The 24,493-nt window shown below is 34.2% G+C and overlaps 3 protein-coding genes across 3 annotated transcripts in view; 1 reads left to right on the top strand and 2 right to left on the bottom strand.

Annotated features, from left to right (window-relative positions):
- Positions 1–1,207: 1,207 nt before the first annotated feature.
- On the bottom strand, positions 1,208–1,630 carry LOC106758225. Its single transcript, XM_014641169.1, has one exon. It carries the CDS (start codon positions 1,628–1,630, stop codon positions 1,208–1,210), a length of 423 nt encoding a protein of 140 aa, XP_014496655.1.
- A 2,012-nt stretch (positions 1,631–3,642) lies between these two features.
- On the bottom strand, positions 3,643–7,554 carry LOC106758615 (beta-glucosidase 11). The gene is made up of 13 exons (XM_014641544.2): positions 7,370–7,554; positions 7,206–7,275; positions 7,023–7,078; positions 6,808–6,883; positions 6,540–6,611; positions 6,344–6,431; positions 5,953–6,208; positions 5,666–5,781; positions 4,900–5,120; positions 4,480–4,511; positions 4,294–4,381; positions 4,096–4,186; positions 3,643–3,997 (listed from the first exon to the last, which is right to left on the bottom strand). The coding sequence occupies exons 1-13, from the start codon at positions 7,529–7,531 to the stop codon at positions 3,715–3,717; spliced, it is 1,611 nt and encodes a 536-aa protein (XP_014497030.2). The 5' UTR covers positions 7,532–7,554; the 3' UTR covers positions 3,643–3,714.
- Positions 7,555–10,468: 2,914 nt separating this feature from the next.
- LOC106758224 (receptor-like protein 12) overlaps positions 10,469–24,493 on the top strand; it is a 22,392-nt gene continuing 8,367 nt past the window's right edge. The window contains exon 1 of the mRNA XM_022779563.1: positions 10,469–10,593. The gene's annotated coding sequence lies outside the window, so the exon portion shown is untranslated. The remainder of the gene's footprint in view (positions 10,594–24,493) is intronic.

Raw genomic sequence — 24,493 nt, 5'->3', positions numbered from 1 at the left:
CCCAGATATCATATAACTAATGTCTGTTTATGTTGACAGTTGGTCTGCACACAAGCTTTTTGAAATCAGACATGTGTCCCAAAGTAGGGACAACTTTGTGGTGGATATAGATAAATATACATGTTCCTGCAGGAAGTGGAGCATCAGTGGAATTCCTTGTGTGCATGCATTGGCAGCAATGAGGTTTCTCAACCTAGATGCAGAGGAGTACCTACCTGTATGGTTTAAAAAGTCAACGTATGAACAAATGTATTTGTCCATTATATATCCATTAATGGAAAACATCTATGGGAGGTCACCCAATGTCCAGATGTCTTGCCTCTACCAAAAAGACAGCTTCCTGATTGTCCTAAGAAGAAAAGGAGATTATAGCAATGGGAGTTGAAGAAAAGTAGCACCAAAATGTTAAAAGGGGGCTTACTAAAGAGGTGTACCATCTATAGGGAAGTGGGTCACAACAAAAGAAATTGCCCCAAAAGAAGCCAAGTGCAGGAAGAGGGAGAACCCAATACATTGCCTTAGGGTCAACCAGATGGAGCAGATACACATAGCAGTTGAAGAATGTTATATGTTTTAGTGGTAGCATATGTAATACGACAGATTTTGATGTTTACCATTTTACAGACATGTCTTATAAAGAATGGTTGATGTTTCAATATGTAATAACCCATATTGTCCTATACATTGCTAGCTGTATGAAGAATGAATGATTACCTTTTGGTATTTATATAAAAATCTTCAGTTATCAAATTCTCGTGCCTATTTACTCATTCAGTTCTATATTTAGATCCCAATATATCAGTACAATTACTGTTTTACTTCTTTAATCAGGTGGCAATATAGAACTTTGATAAATCATGTTTTACTTCTTCAATTAGGTGCCAATATAGCACTTTCTTAAATACTGTTTTACAATCAAGTGCCGATATAGGAAACCGCTGCCAACACAGAGAAGAATTGAACTCATGGTTTCCAAAATATCATTTTCATTAAACATATCAACCAATACATTAAACATCTTAACCAGTAGATTAAACATCTGAACTAGTACATCTTCATAGCAAAAAACATTAACATTACCCAAAACCTACAACTAATACCATAACAGACTAACTAAGTACATTAACATGACCAAAACCTACAACTAATACCAAAACAGACCAACTAAGTACATTATCATGACCAAAACCTACAACTAAGTACATTATCAAGCCCTTCCCATCAGCATTGCAATTATAATCATGTTCATTATAAATACAACACTAACAACCCCAACCAAATATTTCATCCAACTTTGAAGACCCATCACAGTTTTCTGCACATCAAAGATCTGCTTAACACCTTGGTTTTCAAAAGTCTTTAGCAACCTTTCATCATTTGCTTCCAACACCTCACAGCTAACACTTTCTTCAATTCCCCAATCAGTACACCATCTGAAGAAGTTGCATCCACCATTTTCACTCCCAATCTTATACCTAGGGCAACTCCAGAACTGTTTCCCTCGATTCTTAGTCGTTTTCGCAGTCCTCAACACAATCTTCTCTCCACAATGGCATATTAGCGGAGCATCTTTCCTGTTCCACCCTCCATCTCCACGAGAGCTCACAGAACGCAAATGAGCCATCGACATTGTTGCGTCTTCTACTTTAGAACTTCCCTCTTCAAGCGCTGCCCAACCTTCAACAACAATGAACCCTAAATATTTCGAGCTGGGTCTTCTACTTTAGAACTTAATCTCACAATTTCATTCTTCTAACATTTTAACAATGGACATCTATTATTAATCCTTTTTTATCACTTGCTAAAAGGCCACGTTTCACTGACAACACTGCCACGTTTCGCCTCACAGTAAAACATTTAACACGTCATCCAACCACCTGTGCACAATTTTAACACCGTTAACGATTTTTAACGACAGAGGCTAAATTGTTTCAAATTAGTACTTATAAGAACTTAATTGGGAAACTTTAAAAGAAGGAGATCAAATTGGAAATACCTAACAAAAATAGGAACGACTAAATGGTTTAAACCTTTTCTTTTCTTTTTCTCCCTCCACCTTCCTTTACCTTCTATAAAGAGCCACCCATCTCACTCCATCCTCCTAAATATCACAAAAAACCTCCTCAAATATCTCATGTGCCCCAACAAACTTAAATTTCAAGTAATAATCAATGCACTGTCAACAAACATATCCAACTCTAACTTAAATTTGAACAACAACCTATGAATAATAAAAGTATTAAAAATCATACTATAGGGGAGAAAGGAAAAAGAATTTTGATCCAAGGTGAAGAAGAGAGAGAGAAAGGGAGAAAAGATGGTGGGAAGTGGAAGGAGGAAAAAAGAAACAAAACAACAAAAGGACTTCAAGATAAAAGATGAATCATACTGTAACATGGAACACTTTAAAAAACTAAGAAGAGACCACATTAATTTTATTTTGAAAAAAACAGAAACTCAGTTGAATAAAAAAATATAAAGACATAAGTGAATCAAATTACTAAGTATATATATATATATATATATATATATATATATATATATATATATATATATATATATATATATATAATACGCATCACATCTCCCACCTTAGTATATTAAAATAATATACATTAAATCACTATAAGGTACATATCCTTATTAAATATTAGAATTATAAATGTCAATTCTTTGCAATAAAATAACATATAATTTGAGAAATCAAATTGGGAGTTTCTTGGAGTTCTGGATGACCTTGAGTTTATGGGAGCCATCCATGCCATTGACTATGCTAGAAGAGCTAGATTTAGAAGATTCTGGTTGGAAGGTGATTTAACATTGGTCTATAAAGATTTCTCTCGTCAAGAGGTTGTTACGTGATCTAATAGAAAATGCATTAATTAAGTTTTGTAGAGATATTGATTTTAAGATGTCACATATTTTTCGAAAAGAAAAGAAAAAGCAGGCGATTTTAAGCCTGCCTTTTATAGAAGTGTGTAAACGGGATACGATTTTGCCAGCTTTTATAAATTTGGACTTTTGTTATAATAGGTTTCTTTTTCCTATGTACAGGGCTTCCTAGCTAGTCTACAGCTTTATAGGGTTTTTTGTTCACGGATTTTGGTTGGACCCCAGAGTTCTGGGTATCTTTCTTTTTGTTTTCGATGATATTTTCATGTGGTGACAAATGATAGATGTCTTTTGGAGTATCATGTCAAAATCAAAGTGATTCCTAACATGAGTTTTATAAAAAAAAAATTGAGAAATCAAAATAAAAATAAGACAATATTTTTAACATAAGTTAGTTTTGGTTGAAAATATTCGAAATGGTTCATTTTATTTTTCTGTTTAATGTAGTTTTAAAGAACATAATTTATGTTCAATTTAATTCTTTTTACAAATTCTGTGAACCACAAACAAAGAACTAAATTGAACACAAATTATGATCTTTAGAACTATATTGAAGAGAAAAAAAACTAAATTGAACACAAATTACGTTTTTTAAACTAAGTTGAATAAAAAGATAAAATTGGGATCATTTCAAATATTCCTAACCAAAAGAGGGACAAAAAAGTATTATACCAAAAAAATATTAATTGGAGGTTTTTTTTTTTTTTTTCACCAAGTCCTCAAAACAAATAGTAAAATATCAGTCATCTATTGGAGAAAATGAAAACAAATAAAAATTATTTAGTCATTATACATTATGATTTGGACCTCATAAACCTTCTATTATTCGCTCTGAATTTTAAACTTGTTCTGATTAGTGTATGTAGCACTATGGAGTGAGGGATTGTATTTTGCATTGTTCTGAGATTCCTTTGTAATCTCTGGGTCCATAGACTTCGCTTTCAGAAAGCTGGAGTACCATTCAGCAGAAAGCTTAGGTTGCCTCCTTAAGTTTGGATCATTCATATCCACGTAAAATAGGCCATAACTTCTCTCATATCCACCCAATAACTCGAATGCATCCATGAAAGACCACACAAAGTAACCTTTTACGTTTAATCCACTCCTTTAAATGTGTCAACAATGAAGCAAAATAATAAACAAAAATCAGCTTTTGTACAACCTTTTAACTTTCCCACTTGAAAATGAAAATAAAAGAAATACCTGAGTGCATCAACCATGCTTCCTATGTATGCATGCAAGTAATTCACCCTCGACCGGTCATCTAATGATGAATTATGAGGTGTTTCTTGGCCTGCAAAGATGAAAAAGGCTTACCATACAACTAAATAGTAGCTAAGTTGAATAAGTTGAAAAAAGAATCATGGAGCTTCTGAATTCCAAGTTGGTAAATTGCCATACCATTTTCATGTATGAAAATTGGAATATTGCCATAAGCGTTCCTTAGTGAGTCTAACATCCTTAGGAGAATCTTGGGAGTAATTGGCACCTAAACCCATCAGCTGGTTAGTGGAAAGTATTATAGCTAAATCTTTATAAGAATAAAGGAATACATAGAGTGGAATAGAACCATGTTCTTGCTATTACCTCATATTTAGCTCTATTATTTGGAATGTATACTGCAACCAGAAAGAGCAATAATCAGCTGTTTCATTTCCAGAAAATTAGAGGAGGATGGATGACAACAGAGACAATTCTCCTGAAGTTTACCATCTAAACAAGTTCTTAGCAATAACAAGACAATGTTCAATTTTACATGGATTTTTAAACATTATTTAACCAAAAAGATCCTTACATTCTGTAACAATCAGGAAATAAAGTCTATGGAAACGCATGTCTAAGTTCATTTCTTTGCATCTTAAGAAAAAGTCCAATTCCATTCATAAGAAGTATCTTGATTCTTAAGCTTTAGGATAGTACCTCTTTAATATACAAGTAACCTGTTTATCCTATGTATAGCCTTGGTTATGCAATAAAAATGAGTCAGGGAAACAGCTTGTGACATACGTTGAAATTTTGCTGATAAATCTGCTAGGTAATCCCTGTTCTTCTTCTTCAGGTTGTCTGGACTGTCCTTAACATAAAGAGAGTAGTAAAAGTTTATTCCTAAGAAATCGATTGAGCCCTTCACTAGATTTGATTCCTTTTGAGTTAAGGAAGGAAGCCTTGAGCCAGCATTCTTTTTCATTATATCTGGGTAATCTCCAAACATAAAGGGATTCATAAACCTGCACTGATCAGTCATAACGAAATCAAGTGTATAATTTATAATTCAAACATTTATTTGCTTGGGAAAATTATGCCGGATTTTACTAAAATCTTTTACAAAGACATTGAGATATAAAACCATTCACGAATTTAGTATCTGGTATAAAAAACACGACTTAAGTAATCTAAGGAGTTTCACTTTACTTAGGAGCTAAAGTTAAAAATAATTTATAGACATCACTGTTAGAGTACCCCTAAAAAGTTTCACATTGCCTAGAGATCAAAGTTTCAAAACGCAACAGACTTGAGATGGGAAGTAAACAAAGAGGTTCAAGACTTTATTCCTTGTCACACCACACTTTTTTTATATTTGACTTGCAAGGTGTGTGTATTGCCACGCTTTAATTGTAAAGTCTTATATGAAGGAGCATTTAGAGATACAAAATCTTGTTTCTTCAGTTGAGTTAAATTATTTTGAAGTGTTGCTCTTTTCCAATCCCAAGATGCAAATTTATTAATGTCAGCAGTCATCGGAAAGAGATACCATGACTAGATTGTTACTTACCACCCGATCAAGAAGTCCTGGACCCTTTGAACGGCCATTAAATCTTCAGTAGAATTTGTTTGAGGAAGAAAACCAGGAAGAAGGTGATTAAACCCAATTAAGCCATGCTGCATGCCCTGCATCCAAAATAAATTGTTTACAAAATAAATTAAACTATCTCATCAGCATTTCCAAAACACATCATAATAATGATCTCGTTCTTGATTATGGTCTAAAATGCAAATAGAAGGCCTAACAAATGACCTAGTAGAGTGGCTAGAATGAGGCACTTGTTACATAACTTTTACCTGGTACTTCTTCCTATATACCCTAGCAGCTGAAGCATGGGCTAACAACATATGATGACCAACCAAATATGGCTCAGTTGAGGAATTTCCTCTGGAACAATTTATTATAGGGGAAGGTGAACACCTCTGAGGTGGTAAGAGTCCTATATCATAGCTAAATACTGCATGAACATTGGCCTCATTCAACGTAGTCCAATACCTAACTCTGTCTCCAAATTCTCTAAAGCACACATCTGCATATGCTGCGAAGTCTTTACTACAAACATATATATAAATATGTGTTAATCACAATAAATACCATTTCTCAATTTCATGCCAGATGTATTTTGCACAATCTCAACATAGGACAAGACTGTAACACAACTAGAGACGTTAAGTTAGGGAACCATACACAACTCTTCGACTGACCCATCCTCCATATTCATCCTCAAGTGCTTGTGGTAGGTCCCAGTGGTATAATGTAACATGTGCTTCTATTCCTACATTAAGAGAAATCATAGAGCAAAAACATATTTACTAGATAACCTGGAAGAACCTCTTACGAGTTAAACAAATTTAAGAGGAAAAAATTTAGTGTTCACAAGAACCATTGCTGATCAATTCATCAATAAGATTGTTGTAAAACTGTAGTCCCTTGGGATTCACTTGTCCTCTTCCATCTGGTAATACATGGAAACAACATGGTAAGAACATGGAAATAATAATGTTTGATCCAGGCAACCATATTCAATTGGAGTCAGAGAGACTCATTGTCCCCAAATTAAACCCAAGTGTGTGTATCTAATACAACTTAGTTTTTCACATTTTAATTTAGACATTAGTTTAAGAGTACGCTGACAACAGTTTGATGATCACCTGGAATAAGCCTTGACCATGATATGGAAAATCTGTAGGCTTCTAAGCCCATGTTGGCCATGAGCTTAACATCTTCCTGCAGGAAAGTCAATGTAGGATAGTAGCTCAAAACAAACTATGAAATCCTTTTAGTCGAACAAGAATTTAAAGCAAGATGATCGTAGAAGATCTGCATTTTCTATGTATATATATCCTTACACTCGAGGGTCACTAACCTTATATTTGTGATAATGATCACATGCAACATCTCCATTACCAGCATACAGATTCGCTGAAAAAAATCTTTGCATGAAATTTCATGAAAAAGATAATAGCAATAAAACTTAAAAAATAGATTTAATATGTGAAAAGAAATGAAGCATAGTGTAAATATGAGAGTAGTGAGTAGAGGGTAGCACCATTTCCAGCATGAGAGAAGGTGTCCCATATGCTTGGCTTCCTGCCATCTTCATTTGCTGCACCTTCAACCTTTCACATCACGCCAATCACAAATTCAGCAAAGAATCACAAAACTAGGACAGTGAAGAGTGTGAAAAACAGAGAGGGAGGGAGACAGAAGAACCTGGTAAGCTGAGGTTGATGCACCAAACACGAAGTCACGAGGGAACTCGTCTCTGCTCAAGGCTTGAGCGCCTGGGTGGACTATCAGAAGCACTAATTCTACAACTGCGAAAACCTTCAACACCAACCTCATACTCTCTGCTTTTCTTGTTAATGGCGTCATCTGTTTTAATGTTTTGATTATTTATTTATTTAATCTGATTCCCTCGAGTTTTGTTGGAAGATCATCTGTGCCTACGGTGAAATTGAAGTTGACACGTGTAGGTTAGACCTTATCTTGCAGAAAAAAATAATATATAAAACAATACAGTTTATTCATTTTCAAGAAAACAAACTTAACAACTTCAACTTCAATTATTGTCACTATAATTTCAGGTGTAACATTGATTTTTTATTACGGCGAAGCCATTATTGTGGCAACCGGTAATGGTGAAACATCTTTTTAAAAATGAAAGTTGCTATGAAGTGATTTATAAATTTATAATAAAATTATTATATTTTAAAATAAGAAAAAAGAAAGATAAAAACCAAGCTTTTATAAACTAAAATTATATAACTTATTTTGATTTATATTTAACCTGTATATAAGTTGATTTTAACTTTTAGACAAATAAACTTATTTTACTTAGGTAAGTAAATTTTAAAATGTCTAAGATATTATTCAGTGGAACATATTTCCAATCACACCTTTTATTTATATATATATATATATACACACTACAAAAACATATAATTTTACTAGATTTTTTTTTTCGTTTTCGATGATTTTAATTTCTACAAAATACGTTACTCGAGGTAAAAAAATTTCTGAAAAAAACTGCGTCAACTCTTAGAAAAAACTGTCATTATTAGTGGATTACATAATTAAGGTTTCTCAATCCTCCATGATATAAATATTTTAAATTTTTTATTATTCAAATAATTTGATTATAATAAAAAATGTATTTTTTTAATATTATTTCTATTGTTTAAAATCTATTTTATATAATATTTAATTTTCTAATAACTTTTGTTTCTATATCTTTTCTAAACAATATAAAAAGGCTTTTTAATACTAATGGACAAAATATTTTATATACATTTTGGTTTGAATCCCTAATACTATTTGGATCTATATTTTTTTATGTATGTATCTTCAATTTTACATACCGAAAAAGATATCACAACTGTCATCTTTATTAATTTATTTTTTATTATTAATATATAAAAAAGCTTTAGGGTGATAGACATTTTAGGGTTTCTGAAAATAAAGATCAGTAGGCAAAGAAATTGAGAAAATATACTAAATTCACAACATCTCCATGTTCCTTAAAAATGCCATAAATATTGGGAATATCTAGCAAAGCTTAATTTCCCTTACATTAATTTGCATTTGTCTGATAGTAGCTATTGAAAGCATAGGAAGCATGAGAAACAAGTGTGTCTGGTTCAAAACATGGTCCACCTTGCTGAATGGCTTTGCAATTTGCCATTCCAAGTGCACAAGCCCAATCAAAAGCATTCCGCAAGTCATTTTGAGAAACACCAGGACGAGCCACACACCAAGTGTGTCTGTTGCACCACGATTTCCCTTATTTTTTTCCAAAGTCATGGAATCAAGAAAAACATAATAGTATTGGTTATTAAATAAATAAATAAATAAATAAATAAATTAGCAATGACCAAATATAGTGAAAATCATGTGGCAGCATCAATCTCTGGTCCACCAATAACAACACGAGAAAAAGAATTACCGAATAAGAGAAAAAAAAAAGTGTCACCATAATCTAGGAAAAAAATGAGCATAACTCTTAGCCACCAAATGACCTTGTAACAATCAAATGTACCATAAGTGTGATCTTCACAGTATAAACCGACACAATTTAGAGCCAACGCACAAAGGTTAGAGCAAAGAGTTGACAGAATACCTTTGCAAATTTCAATGGTCATCTGTTTTCTTTGCAGTAAGTAAGAGTGGACAATTTAGTTTGCTTTGTCATCTGTTTTCTCCAATAAATTCCAAAACCAATTCCATTTTTTGTTGAGATCATGAACGTCAATTTGCCTAAAAGGAAACGCTTCGATCTCCCATTCAAAAATAATCTGCAATGCATTCTCATTTATTATCTGACCTTCGGGGTTGATCACTGTCATTGTAGGTTTGCCATCGAATTTAAGTTTTGTTCGATACAAACAAAGTTTTACATAAGAAAAAATGAGAGATAAATATAAGTGGCCTTCAATGATAAGAGACCTTTTAAAGTGGTACCAAAAGAAAATCCGTGAGGTTTTGGTCTAAAGCAGACAATATTTTATCAATGTAGAGACTACAAATGGTATTTGAACCATGATTCAGGTCTGGTGACCAGGTTCAGTCGAGTACTTTCCTCTATGATAAGGTAAAACTTTGGCCATAGCTAATACAAGTTTTTGGACTATTATCTCGTATCCGGGTAACTTTTCAAAATACTCCAACACGTGCCATTTCAGGTTTTTCTTCAAATTATAAAACTTCTCCCTCCCAGTGTTATCGGTGTTCCAATAATCCACAATGGGGATCCATAAGATCCTGAAATCACCTTTTTTGAAACCTTTTATTTCTTCTTCTGCATGCTCTTGCAATCTCCTGTATATGGAACTCAAAAGCAAAATCTCATCTCCAATGCTGTCGAGGCCCGAAATGAACAACATCACGTATTTATGCTTGAACACTTCAATACCCTGTTTGGTAAATTACACAAGACATGAAAAGGACATCATAATTTACATTTAATGTATTCAAGGATATTTTTACGTATTAGTTTATTTTGAATGAAATTTTTCTTTTTTGACAACTTTTTAAATTGAAGACTAATTTTCAAATATCTAAAATAAATTAAAGGGAAAGCTTGTCACGAAATTTATAAATATAGTAATGTTACTCTTAAGTGAAGTCTTATGCAAGTGTGTGGTTTAACACTAACAAATTTAATTTGTATTAAAGTAAAAGCCCAAATGTTAAAACCGAGTAAAAGGCCCAGATTCTTTTAAGCCAAAATCTGAAAATGCAGGTCCACGTGGATAAAGAAAAGTTTCTTTCAGAAGTTGCTAAACGTTGTTTGACTTCTACGATGGATAAAAAGAGAAGTAGAGAAGAGAACCTCGTTGCCAGTAGAGAGAGAAGCCACCGTAGACACACCGAAAGACCTTCGTTGCTGATATCGGAAGAGAGAAAAAGATAGATCGGAGCAAGAGGAATAAGGAATGGTAAGAAAACCATCAACTTGTCATATCTGAAAGTGATAATTTTGTGATAATACTGTATGTTCTGAATGTTCCAAATGAATGATTACAGAAGGGGAAAACCTAACCTTTTAAAGGTTAGGAAAGGGGTACGGGTAAAACACTCTAAACACAAACAATCCTAACAGAAAACTAACTCTAATAGCCTCCTCTTAAGCTGGATTATGTATGTTTACCAATCCAAGTTTGGGAACAATAAACTGAAAATGCACACGGTGAGAAAATTTAGTGAATATGTCCGAGAGCTGTTCGTTAGAACGAATAGGCAAGTGATGAAGGAGATTCGCTTTAATCTCCTCTCGAACAATGTGACAATCGAGTTCGATGTGTTTAGTCCTTTCGTGGTAGCTTTGATTATGGGCAATATGTCTGGCAGACTTATTGTCGCAGTAGAGAGCAGCGATGGTAGTGGTCTCAATATTGAGATCTTGTAAGATGTAAGAGATCCATTGGATTTTGCAAACTGTAGTAACCAGTGCTCGATACTCAGCTTCGGTGGATGACCTGGAAACTATACTTTGTTTTTTAGTTTTCCATGAAACAAGTGAGGATCCAAGAAAAATACAAAAGCGAGTGGTAGATCTCCTCGTATTAGGACACGTTGCCCAGTCTGAGTCGCTGAAAGCTTTGATCTGGATATGAGAATTGACAGCAAAGAAGAGGCCTTGTGAAGGACTGGACTTAATGTATCTAAGCATGTGCTGCAAAGCCCGATAGTGATATTCAGTAGGAGAATGAACAAATTGACTAAGAAGATTAACAGAGAAACATAGATCAGGTCTAGTATTAGTAAGGTAAAGAAACTTCCCTATTAGCCTGCGGTAAAACTTAGGATCAGTCAAGTGATTTTCATTTTTGTGTAAGGAACTTGTTTCACTCAAAAAAGGAGTTATGCAAGGCTTAAATCCCAACATCCTTGTGTCTTCAAGAATGTCCAAAGCATATTTTCTTTGGCATAGTTGTATTCCTTTCTTAGATCTGGCAACTTCAAACCCCAGAAAATACTTTAGCTCTCCTAGGTTTTTGATCCGGAAAGCATGATGAAGAAGAGCCTTAATATGGTCAATCTCTTTAATAGTTTCCTGTTAAAATAATGCCATCTATATACACAAGAAGGGTTGTAAAACTTGTAGAAGTCTTAATAAAAAGAGAGTGGTCAGATTTGGATTGAGTATAATTAACAGAAATTAAAAAGGAAGAAAGTTTATCAAACCATTGTCTGCTCGCTTGTTTGAGCCCATATAGAGACTTGGTTAACCTGCAAACTTGTCCTTTTTCCCGAATATCCAGCCCTGGTGGTGGTTCCATGTACACTTCTTCATTTAAGTCTCCATGAAGGAAGGCATTATCTACATCAAGTTTATGTAGATGCCAATCCTTTGCGGCAGCAATGGCTAGAATCATTCTGACAGTAGTTAACTTAGCAATAGGTGAAAAAGTGTCTAGAAAGTCTATACCTTCTTGTTGTGTATATCCTTTGGCAACAAGGCGAGCTTTGTATCTTTCTATGCTGCCATCTGCTTTGTGTTTTATTTTGTAAACCCATCCGTGTCCAATGGAGTTTTTACCAAGAGGGAGTTGAGTTAAGGTCTAAGTTCCATTATCTTACAAAGCTTTGAGCTCTTTCTGCATAGCTGCAACCCACTCATGTTTTTCTTTGGCTTCATTATAGGATCTAGGCTCCTTATCGGCAGAGACAACTAGAGTATATTTTAGATGTTTTATAGACAAAGAATCATAACACAAAACACTAGAAATAGGATATGGAGTTTTGTAATTATTTCTAGCATGCAGAGAAGATTGATTAACTTGATGGACATAATCATTAAGATATCCAGGGACCCTTTTGGTTCTAGTGGGGCGTCTAGGACTATTATCAGTATCAGTATGATTATTGTCAATATTTGTGCTAGTATTTTCTCTGTAATCAGGTTCCTATTCAGTGTTTATATTCTCTAGAGAATCTTGAGTCTCATTACAGTTAGGACCATGCCAGAATTCATTCGAAAAAACAATTTCAATCTCCTTTTCAGCACAATTCTGCTCACTATCTTGTTGATTTTTATAAGGAAAAATATTCTCATGGAAAATAACATTTTTGCTTAGAAAAATTTCTCTAGTATTAGCATCAAGTATAATATATCCTTTGACTCCATTTTTATAACCTAAGAAAACACCTTTCCTAGCTCTAGAATCAAGCTTGTGTCTGTTATGTTCTAAAGTTGAAGCAAAACAAAGACAACCAAAGGTTTTCAAGTTCAAATAAGTGGGAGGAGTGTTATACATCAAGTCATAAGGAGTCTTAGCATTAAGAACAGAAGTTGGTAGCCTATTTATCAGATAGACAACATGAGAAACAACATAGCACCAATAAGCATTAGGAATTCCAGATTGAAAAAGAAGACTTCTAGTTTTATTTAATATATCTTGATGTTTTCGTTCAACAATAGAGTTCTGTTGGGGTGTCTCAATGCAACTTCTTTGATGTTCAATACCATAGGAATTATACATACTAATACAATTAAATTCAGGACCATTATCAAATCTAAGAGTTTTAATAGTTTTTCCAAATTGGTTTTTGATTTTTAAGATATAATTCTGTAAGAGTTCTCTAGTCTGTCCTTTATTGTGCATTAAAAAGGTCTAGGTGTGTTTACTATATACGTCTACTATGGTAAGAAAGTATTTGTGTCCATGGATAGAAGATATAGAAATGGGTCCCCATATATCACAGTGTATTAGATCAAAACAATTAGCAGAAACAATCATGCTTTGAGAAAAGGGCAGTTTATGTTGTTTAGCATAATGACAAACATAACAAAAAACTTTAGATGGCATTTGAACATGGGGAAAACTTTTACATATTTGTTCTATAATTCTGTGTCCTAGATGTCCTAATCTATAGTGCCATAGATCATCATTAACATGTTTACAAGAAAAAACAGCCTTGGGTACATAATACTGGGTAAAAACAGGAAAAGACTGAAGATAGTAAAGGCCTTTGAAAACTTTAGCATGCCCAATCATCTTCAAGGTAGAGCTGTCCTGAATCTGGCAAGTCTTAGAAGAAAAAGTTAGAAAACAATTTAAAACCCTTGTCAGGCTTTGTACATATATGAGATTAAAAGAGAATTCAAGAATGTAGAGAACAATAAAAATGATAAAATTTTTAGAAAATTGGATAGTTCCAACATATTGGGCTGTAACCACGGAATTATTTGGAAGTTTGACTGTTATGGGTTTAATTTTCTGAAACGTAATGAAATATTTCTTTTCATGGGTCACATGATCAGTGGCCTAGTGTCAATAATCCAGGAGAAAGTACCTTGATTTTCTCCAGGGATGTTTCTTTGAACTTGATTGATGCTGTGGGTATTTTGTGTCTGGGTGTTCTCTATGATTTGTAATAATTTTTGCATCTGTTCAGGGGTAGAAACCTGCACAGGGTTACTGTGATTTTCTTGGTGAGTACTTTGAGTCTGGGTAGAGTTGGAATTTTCTTTGCAGGCATTAGCATAGCTCCATTCATTTTGGCCTCCCCTGTCTTGGCTGTTTTGATGATCACTCTTCTTGTACCATGGCTTTCCATGACAAGGAATCCTGTTGATCATTATTTGATTTTTGTATAGTATCTTTTTTATTACATCTCCACTGTAATAATGTGAGATTAATTCTTTTAAGGAGGGTTGATAGAAGGACTTTTGTTTTACCCTCGTGGTTGATGACTGTTCAAAAAGAAAAGCAATTATTAACTCCAACATTAATTAAGCGCAAACTAAGAAAACCTTACACTAACATATGGAAATTAGAATGACATGAAAATAAAGAAAACATAGAAAAAATAAAAAAACATAAGGTTAATATATATTATCTTCATCAATTCTTTTTAAATATCACTAAAAGAAAAATTTTAAATATCAATCAGTTTTAAAATCAAGATTCCTTGATTCCTTCCATTTCTTAATGTCAGAGTGCAAAAGAAACGTTAATACATCTCCATGAAAGAGGGGCCTTGACCTAATTAAGAACTTCAGAGTCGATAGTGAAGGAAACAAAAGTAATAGCAAGCCCTTTCGTGCCAAATCTACTCGCTCTTCCTACCTAAAATTTAATGACCAACAAGTTCCAACTGCAGTGTCTGAGTAAGGCATTTTTCACGCATGGATGATGTAGATGAGGCAGTATGCTACGTCCCTTGCAGATGAGGCATTCTTCACCCATAATTTCATACTCTCCTCTATCAAATGGACCTAAAGTAAAATGTCAAGAGTGTAGTTGTCAATATTGTTGAAAATAGAATGACTTAGTTTCAACACCAAGGGGTGAATTGGTGAAGTTTAAAAATCTGAGTTTTTTAAAAATCTTTTTCGCAAAGTAATGAACTTTCAAAAGTTTCTTGAATCTCAAGGAAAAAGATAAATCAAGTGCAGCGAAAAATAGTTGACTGTGCAGAATATAAAGTCGACTTGAAATGTAAAGAGTTCAGAGATAGAAGATTCAAACGAAGTTTTTATACTGGTTCGACCAAACTGCCTACGTCCAATGTCCTTCTTGTACCCGAAAGCAAATGCACTATAATGGTCAAGGTTTTTACAACAAGGTTTCTATAGAGACCTCCACGTCAAAATATAAAACACCTTTCTTACCCTCTAACCAAAATATAGGCAGCCATACAACACACAAAAAACAACAGTAAGATATCCCCTCTCCTGCAGTCTTTATCAACTTTGAACAATCCTCAAATTCCCCAGAATGCAGCACGTCCTCTTCCTGTAATAACAACAGGGCAGCCATAATCTTCATAAGATTGAAAGAAGTAGTTGATCACGTTCCAGTAAACCTCAATGTGTAGTATGATCAATCTGTCTTTCAGCACAAAATTCTTACTCTTCAAGTAATCACCAAAGAATGATCTCCACGGTCTTCTCGATGAATTCTTAGAGCTAAGCATGTTCTGCAAATCTGAAAAGAATAAATGAAAGTGTTAAATTCTCTAAAGTCTCTTTCATAAATCAAACTCGAATCTATTTATAGTTTATTAGAATACAGACGCTCCTGTAGTCGATTGTGCCACCAATACAGTCGACTAAACACAGTCAGACAAAACAGTTATAACATATAACATCAATCAAACCACTAAATTGATTACACATTTAATTAAGTTGACTAGCATTAAATGTTTAGTCAAACAAACAAAATATAGCTGTTATACTTCATAAGCAATAACAGATTTTCAAAACATAACTAGCTAAGTCGAATGGCTTGCGCACATAGTTGACTAAATAACACTTAATTGCAGTTTTGAAAAACTTTCTTTGCAGAGCTGTTCACAACACACTTTGAAAAAGTTTTTGCAAAGCCACGAGTTTTAATTGACTTACTTCATAATGAAGTCAACTTAAAACTGTTGTTTTTCAACACAAAATAAGTTCAGTAAAAGTGCATGTGATTTTGCTTTTCCAAAACAAATGTTATGCAATCACAAATAATATCTCATGTAGCACATAGTGAGTTTGCATACAATAACATAATCAACACAAACATGTTCTCAAATATTCAAAGACATGAAAGATATGAACATGTAACACATATCACTATATGTGTTATTAATAACATGTTGTCATCATAAAAAACCAGAAACACTGTGAGATTATAAGGTTTAGCTAAACCAGTGCTTTCCTTATCCACTCCTCAACTTTATGTTCTTATACTTGTCTCTTAACAACTCCTTCTAGCAATGTGTTCTCACTGAACTGTTCACCTTCTCTAATGCTTTTTTTTTTGGCAGCAACCTCCTTTGTTGCAGGTTTAGCCTCAAAATTTGCAACCTAAATTTCATTAATAGAAACAAATTAAATTTCATCAATAACTTTCGGGAGACATCGTTAGTGGCTCTGCCAACACCGGATTGCATCGTCGCGGATGGTTTCGTACACGACATATGGTTTTGCTTTTTGTGCCTATCGATTAAGTTCATACTAATCTGATTTGCGTGTGTGAAAAAACATACAAGCGATACAAACTACAAAGAGATAAAAAAAGGAGAGAAAGAGTAACCTGACCTAAAAAAGTGACAAAGAAAGGTAGTGATTAATAGTTAATAATAACAATTATGGAGAAGGATTGAAAGAATCTAGAAGATGGTAAGAAGTTTGAATAAAGAGAAGGAAAGAAGGAAAAACGAAGGGGAAGTGGTGGAGAAGAAGGAGTGAGCCAGAATATGTAAAATGAAAAAACAACGAGGCAACAAATAGGAGAAAACTAGGGATTATAAAATATATGTGACAACTTACTGGCGGTGAAAGAAAACCGCAGAAAATTAATTTAAAAAATTTAAAATAGAAAACTTAATTGTGGTTATGTTTACTAAACCGCTGGAAATTTTTTTTCTAAAAACAAATAAAACTTAGGTGTGGTTATGTTTTAAAACCGCCGGAAATTAGAAGCAGTTTTGAAAACCTCGAGCAAAAAACCCCTCCTATAATTAAGTATTTTGTAGTGATATATAGATAGATAGATAATATGATATTATTGATAAAGTTGTTGGTGAATTCACTTTTCCTTTTTCGCTCTTAATACTGGGTGTAGGATGGAACATCTATATAAAACAAATTTTTTTCACTTACTTTTTAATTGTTTTTTTCGTGTTCTGATTATTTGTTTTTTAAGAGATCATATGTACATGTTAAAAATATCTTGAATTCGACTTAAAACTTATAGTTTTGTCACACAATATAAGTTCAGCCAAAGTGTATGTGGTTTTCTTTTCTAAAACATATGTTATGCAATCACAGATGATATCTCATGTAGAAAGCAATGAATATGCACCATAGACAATATTAACACAAACATGTTCTCCAAGAAATGAACATGTAACACATATCAGTACATGTGTTATTAATAATGTGTTGTCATCATAAAAAACCAGAAACACTGTGAGATTGTAAGGTTTAGCTAAATCAGTGCTCCCCTTATCAACAATCTTAACTACAAGTTACGGTTGAAGACGGTGAAGAAGAAGAACTTTTTGTTGTTTCTTGCTTTGCTACTGCAAGATCAATAGAAAGTTGGCTAATTGATACTGGTTACACGAACCACATGACCCACGATAAAAAAATATTCAAAGATCTTGATGCTACCTACAACACAAAAGTCAGAATTGGAAACCGAGAAAAAATAGCAGTGAAGGGCAAAGGAACCATCGCGATTGAAGGTTGCACAGGTTTGAAATTAATTACTGATGTTCTACATGTTCTTTAAATTGACCAAAACTTGTTGAGTGTTGGCCAACTTCTAGAGAAAGGCTACAAAGTTCTATTTGAAGATAAAACTTGCACGATTAAAGATTCAGCTAATAAAGAATTATTCAGAGTTCAAATGAAAGACAAGAACTTTGCCTTGAATTTGATTGATGAAGAGTAGTTTGTTGTGCACAAGGTTGAAGATAATATGCATGTTCAAGGGTTGCCTGAATTGGAAGAAAAATCACCCGTATGCGCAACTTTGCAATATGGAAAACAAACGAGGTTGCCTTTTCCAAAAGACTTTGGAGAGCAACAAACAAGCTACAGTTAGTACATACAGATGTCAAAGGACCTAAGAGAACCCCATCTCTTAATGGCAAGAAAGTAAAACTAGTGAGTGTTAAAGTTGGTTAAAGTGAAATTAAACCAGAAAAGTTAGGGGAAGAAAATCATCCTAAGACAACTCTTCTCGAAGCAGAAGCTGAAAAAGCAGAGCAACAAGGCAATACTGAAAAGGTGAAAGACTCTGACAACTCAGAGTTAGACGCTGTTCTTGAAAAGATAAAGAAACTAGAAGTGATCGAGAATTCCAAAAGTGGAGGAACTTTAGATGATACGGTCAAGGATGAAAAATCTTAGAATATGATGACTTTGAGTAAAGGAGGAGATTATTGGAATTTTTGTGACTCAAACAACATGTAGTTGAAAGAGTCAAAGCAGTTAAATAAAAATATATTTGTATACTATTTCTTAGGAGGATTTTATGCATTATTTAAATTAATTAGTTTAGCATATATTTCTCAATAAAAGATATCAGTTTTCCTTTTATTCTTTTGTCTCTATATACGTTAAAACCCAACAGATTCTATGATTTTACAAACATGGTAAGATGTCTCATGCCTAATTTTTACTGATTAGAACCAATGGGAGAGCAAAGTTTTGGAAAAATGAGAGCAAGAGTCCGCACCATATAGCTACACGCTTTCACACCATGAGTTTGCAGTAGCAACCCATTTTGGCCTTGAAGATTGAGGTGGAGCAGCTAATAGTCTCTATCCTTGATCACTCTAGCATTTGTAGGGTCATGACAGAAGCTGGTTTCTCTACTGCCCTTGTCAAAACTAGGGTTCAACAAGTTGTTTCAATGGAAATTTGTTCACAACAACAAGATTCCCAAGAAAACACCACTAATCTTCAACTTCTTGGTGGTAGGAACACCTGCCCACATAGATCTTTTAGTCAATTCGGGGGCTTATTCATCAAGTTTGTGGACCATGTTAATGATCAAATTGTTGGTGTAGATTATGTAACCAATGCTTCCAATTCAGTTGTGAGTAAGAGGAAAAAAACACTAATTATTTGGGATAGTCTTACTAGTGTTGAGGGAGTAGCTAGGAGAGTGATGCAAAGGTTGGAGAATCCTCAAGGAGAGTTCAGGTTTTTGCAATTTGTGAGCCTTCCTCTTTTCTCCTTTAGCAACATTAGCAAGAAAGAGGTTGAAAGGAAACTGGTAGAAGTTAGAAGCATGGTATAAAGTCATCTGGAAAGAGGGTTCATTCTACACTTAGGTCATCTCAAGTGGTTGTTTGAGTTCTTCTCAAGCTATTGTGAGCAAACAACAAAGTACTATAGTTTTGTGGAGCATATGGTGATGGAGCTTAAAAAATTAATCAGTGCAAATGGGTAGAATGGTAGATTGTAGCTTATGAGGATTGCAACTTTTAGAACATACATGAAGGGCTAAGCATGTCACCCCTCCCTTCAAACTATTAGGGATCTTCACCCTTTCATAGTTCTAGTTCCTAGTTTGAGCCTGAGTTTAAATTTTGATAATCTACATTCCTCTTACATATTCTACATTTTTCTGCTTGAAATTCTTTTAATGTTATTATTAGTACAAGTGAATGCATTGTAGTGGTTCATTGCTTTTGTTAATCTTTGTTTAAGTGAATTTCAAGTTCAGAGCACACTTCTTACATATTTCACAATCAGTTTCAAACCATTCACAACAAAGTTTGTCAAACGTCAAAGTATACAATATGATAAAACTCTAATCAACAGAACTTAACATTCAAACAGAACATTGATAACATTTTAGAACAATATAAAATTCATGAAACAAGAATGAAAGTAATAGGACAAAGCACATCAAATAATGTAATTTCAGTTTAGGTCCCTATACCTTCGCCTTTGCTTTCCTTTCCTGGTCACGTCTACTCCCTAAACTCTCTTCCTCCCCTTTTGGCCACAATTTGAACTCCTTCTCAAGCTCACCCTACCACATTGAATGGAAGTGCATTTAGGTTTATTCAATATATTAGCCTCATCAACACCTACTTCCTTCACACACAAAGAACTTACCTCATCGCAACGGTCTCCTAACAGCCTCCCTTGACGAAGGCAGACACCCTCACGTCACGGGAGCACCCTCTTCATAGCAACGTCAACACTCCCTCACGTCAAGGGTCCACCTTCCTCACGACAATATCAACACATTATTGGTGGAAGAAAACTCAAACACCACTACAGGGGAGGTTCGGCGAGTCAAGCGCAATGTACGTTCACCAACACCACAAAGACAGTGAAAGGCAACAGAGGTTGAAGGTTGTGAACCACAATTGAGGTAAAGCGAATCAAAAACATGCTTCGGTATAGGCTACAACATTCTTAACCAGAAAGAAGGTAAGAATAAGGTTTTCAAAGTAGGGAAGAAGGGGAAGAAGGGTTTCTCGCAAAATGAAATTGGGATAGGGTAATCCCATTTTCTGATTTCTTATAGTCCATCAATTTACCCACAGTCAAAGCCCTTTGATTGATAATGAATTATGTCCTTTACCAACAGTATTACCGACGACTATATCTGCTGATAAATAACCAATACTATTACCGACAACAAATAACCTATGCCATTACTGACGACCATAAACCGTCGATATGTTACTATTGCACATTATGTCAATAACTTTTTCGATAAATCAGATTCACCGACGAACCAGAGGCCATTGGTAATGTCGATAATGACAACTTTTTCTTGTGGTAGGAATAATAGACGAATGAAAATATTTATTAACCCTTATTTATTATTAGTACATAGAGATTATATATTAAGACTAATATATATATATATATATATATATATATAATCAATTAATTAAGTATTAATTAATTTATGAAAGAAAGAAATTAATCAACTCAACAACAACGTAGATTTGTATGTATTACATAACATATGTAAATTTGTTAAATTTTAAATGAATCCATTATTTTTGTGAAACAGGAGCGTTTAAAACTGGCAACAATTTTTCACTCAAACATTCTTTTTCTTCTCTCTCTATTTTCTCTCATCCTCTTTCTTTCCTTCCCTCTCTTTTTCTTTTTCTTTTCCTTCACTTTCTTCGTTTTCTTTCTCTGCTTCATTTTTTTCTTTTTCACTCAACCTTTCTTTTTCTTTTCTCTCATCTTCTTCCTTTGCTACCTCTTTCTCTTTCTCACTCAAAATTTCTTCTTCTTCTCTCTCTATTTTTTTCTCATAAAAAACCTTGTCACTTTCAGTGATAGTGGCTTGGTGTTTCCTTCTAGGGCTATCATTCATATTGGCCCCAAGATCATTCAGCTTCTGAATTATGAATCTACACAGCACTTCCATCCTTTCGGATGCTGCTTGAGTGCTTTGTTGAATTGAGAGAGTTTCCTGCATGAGCCATTGGATGGTCTCCTCAAGCTTTGAAGCACTGTTTGATTGTGGTGGTCCAGTGAATAGTCTACCAACTTGCTCATATTGAATTTGATTTGTGCTTGAGTGAGGTTCCCACCAGTAGTTGAAATTACCTTGATAGAACTACATTCTTGTTAGATCATATTGTGAGGCCTGTGAAATTTCCTCTAGAAAAGGTTCTCTAGATAGTCTATCTCTTTTAGGCCTCCTTCAAGTTCCTGCACAAGAATTCTAAAGAGAGATTGTTAGTATATAAAAAAATAAAAAGAATAAAAATTAGGGATTGAAAAATAAAAATAAAAAAATAGGGAAAATAAAATTAAGAAAATAAAGTCAAAATTAATCAAGGATCACATAAATAGAATAGCTTAAACCGTGAGTCCCCGACAACGGTGCCAAAAACTTATTGGGAGCAAATCAATAAGTGTACTGAGTCGCACAAGTAATATAAATTGGTAAGACCAAGTATCGTATCCCAGAGGACTCTCGACGCTGAACAGTTGTGTGAAAACAAGATTAATTAAGACTTAAAAATAAAAAGAGATCATTGGGTTTGACACAAAATAATAAAATAAAATAAAGATGCAATTGATCAATGGCAAAAGAGCACAGAGATGAACGAAGGTTGATTTATATGAGATGGATATGCTGTTGGGGTTAGATTTCACCAAGTTCCCTCTCATGTATATACGAATTCTTCTTTATGCATTAATGTCAACGTCCCTCACTAAATCACTTAAACCCGATCCCTCGGTAAATAAGTCCGTCCCTAATTACCAGTTCATACAATTCCTAGCATTCCTGGTAAAAAGATGTGAAAATCAAGAGGTTAAGCTGACTAAGACTCATACCCTCATCCTTGAGAAATATAACCCTTAGGAGTAATTCAACAACAACCTGAATTGAAAGGAACCTCCTAACACTCATGCAATTCATAAATAATGCTATTGTATAAGCAAGAATAGAAACAGACGAATTACTCTAACAATTAATGAAAAAACATATGGAATTAAGAATAAATTCAAATACATGAGGGTTCACAAGGTTACATCATTCCCCAACAACAAATAGAAATTAGTTCCCCATAGACATGGGGGAACTCTATGAACAATGGAAGAAAGAAAGAGAATGGAAGATTAAGAATAGGCTAAGAGTGTATTGCTATGCTCTTCTCTACCAGGGATGAAAAACCTAGAGCCCCAAGGTCCTTTAAATAGTGTTAGAGGCATGCCAAAGCAAGGCCCGATCCAAAAGAATCAAAACAGAGTAGAAACAAGGCCGAATCAGCAAAACTCGACGCCCAGGCGGTCTAGGAGGTCGCCCGGGCGGAGGAAGGACCTCATGTAAGGCTCGGGCGTTCAATTGGACGCCCAAGCTTCGAGCCCCGCCACCTGGGCGATCATTTTGGCCGCCTGGGCGGCCAACGTCGATTGACTTTTTCTGTACTCTGGTTGACTGATTGACTTTTCTGGTTGACTGGTTGACTTTTATGCATTCAACTTTGACTTTTCAGGACTGCAACTATTTGGCACTTTAATTCTTCCTTCAATTCATTCCAATAGCCTACAAAATTAAGGGAATTAGTAAAAAAATCATTAAGTTCCACCTCAACTCTCTTATTCATAAAACTAAAGCAAAAACATGAGTTCAAGCAAGATTCTAAGCAGAAAATGGTGCTTTTAGTATCAAAATTACATCACATATAACGGTGTTTTAAACAGTTATCACTTCGCCTTTCCTTTCCTTTCCTGGTCACGTCTGCTCCCTAGACTCTCTTCCCCCCCTTTTGGCCACAATTTGAACTCCTTCTCAAGCTCACCCTAGCACATTGAATGAAAGTGTATTTAGGTTTATTCAATATATTAGCCTCATCAGCACCTACTTCCTTCACACACAAAGAACTTACCTCGTCACAACGGTCTCCTAATAGCCTCCCTTGAAGAAGATAGACACCCTCATGTCACGAGAGCACCCTCCTCACAGCAACTTCAACACTCCCTCACGTCAATGGACCACCCTCCTCACGGAAACATCAACACACTATTGGTGGAAGAAAACTCAAACAGCACTACAGGGGAGGTTCGACGAGTCAAGCGCAATGTACATTCACCAACACCACAACGACAGTGAAAGGCAACAAATGTTGAAGGTTGTGAACCACAATTGAGGTAGAGCGAATCGAAAACATGCTTCGGTATTGGCTACAACATTCTTAACCAGAAAAAGGGTAAGAATAAGGGTTTCAAAGCAGGGAAGAAGGGTTTCTCGCAAAATGAAATTGGGAGAGGGTAATCCCAATTTCTGATTTCTTATAGTCAACCCATTTACCCACGGTGAAAGCCCTTTGATCGATAATGAATCGTGTCCTTTACCAACGGTATTACCGATGACTATATCTACTGATAAATAACCAATACTATTACTGACAACAAATAACCTATCTCATTGCCGATGATCATAAACCGTCGATATGTTACTATTCCACATTATGTCAATAACTTTTTTGGTAAATCAGATTCACCAACGGACCAGAGATCGTTGGTAATGACGATAATGACAACTTTTTCTTGTGGTAGGAATAATAGAGGAATGAAAATATTTGTTAACCCTTATTTAGTATTAGTACATAAAGATTTTATATTAAAACTAATATATATATATATATAAAATAATCAATTAATTAAGTATTAATTTATGAAAGAAATTAATCAACTCAACAACAACGTAGATTTGTATGTATTACATAGCATACGTAAATTTGTTTAATTTTATACATACGTAAATTTGTTCAATTTTAAATCAATCCATCATTTTTGTGTAACAGGAGCGTTTAAAACTGGCATATATATATATATATATATATATATATATATATATATATATATATATATATATATATATATAT

The sequence above is a fragment of the Vigna radiata genome, chromosome 4 (assembly GCF_000741045.1).
Source record: "Vigna radiata var. radiata cultivar VC1973A chromosome 4, Vradiata_ver6, whole genome shotgun sequence".
Taxonomy (NCBI): domain Eukaryota; kingdom Viridiplantae; phylum Streptophyta; class Magnoliopsida; order Fabales; family Fabaceae; genus Vigna; species Vigna radiata.
The sequence above is the reverse complement of the archived record's forward strand: the minus strand, read 5'-3'. Positions and strand labels throughout refer to the sequence as shown.

Excerpts from the sequence above, each read along its gene's own strand:
- LOC106758225 (XM_014641169.1), bottom strand. The coding sequence starts at position 1,630 with ATGTCGATGGCTCATTTGCGTTCTGTGAGCTCTCGTGGAGATGGAGGG.
- LOC106758615 (XM_014641544.2), bottom strand. The coding sequence starts at position 7,531 with ATGACGCCATTAACAAGAAAAGCAGAGAGTATGAGGTTGGTGTTGAAG. Across the intron at positions 7,079-7,205 it reads CTTCTCTCATGCTGGAAATG|CGAATCTGTATGCTGGTAAT; the intron begins GTGCTACCCTCT and ends GATTTTTTTCAG. Across the intron at positions 6,612-6,807 it reads ATGGTCAAGGCTTATTCCAG|ATGGAAGAGGACAAGTGAAT; the intron begins GTGATCATCAAA and ends ATGTATTACCAG.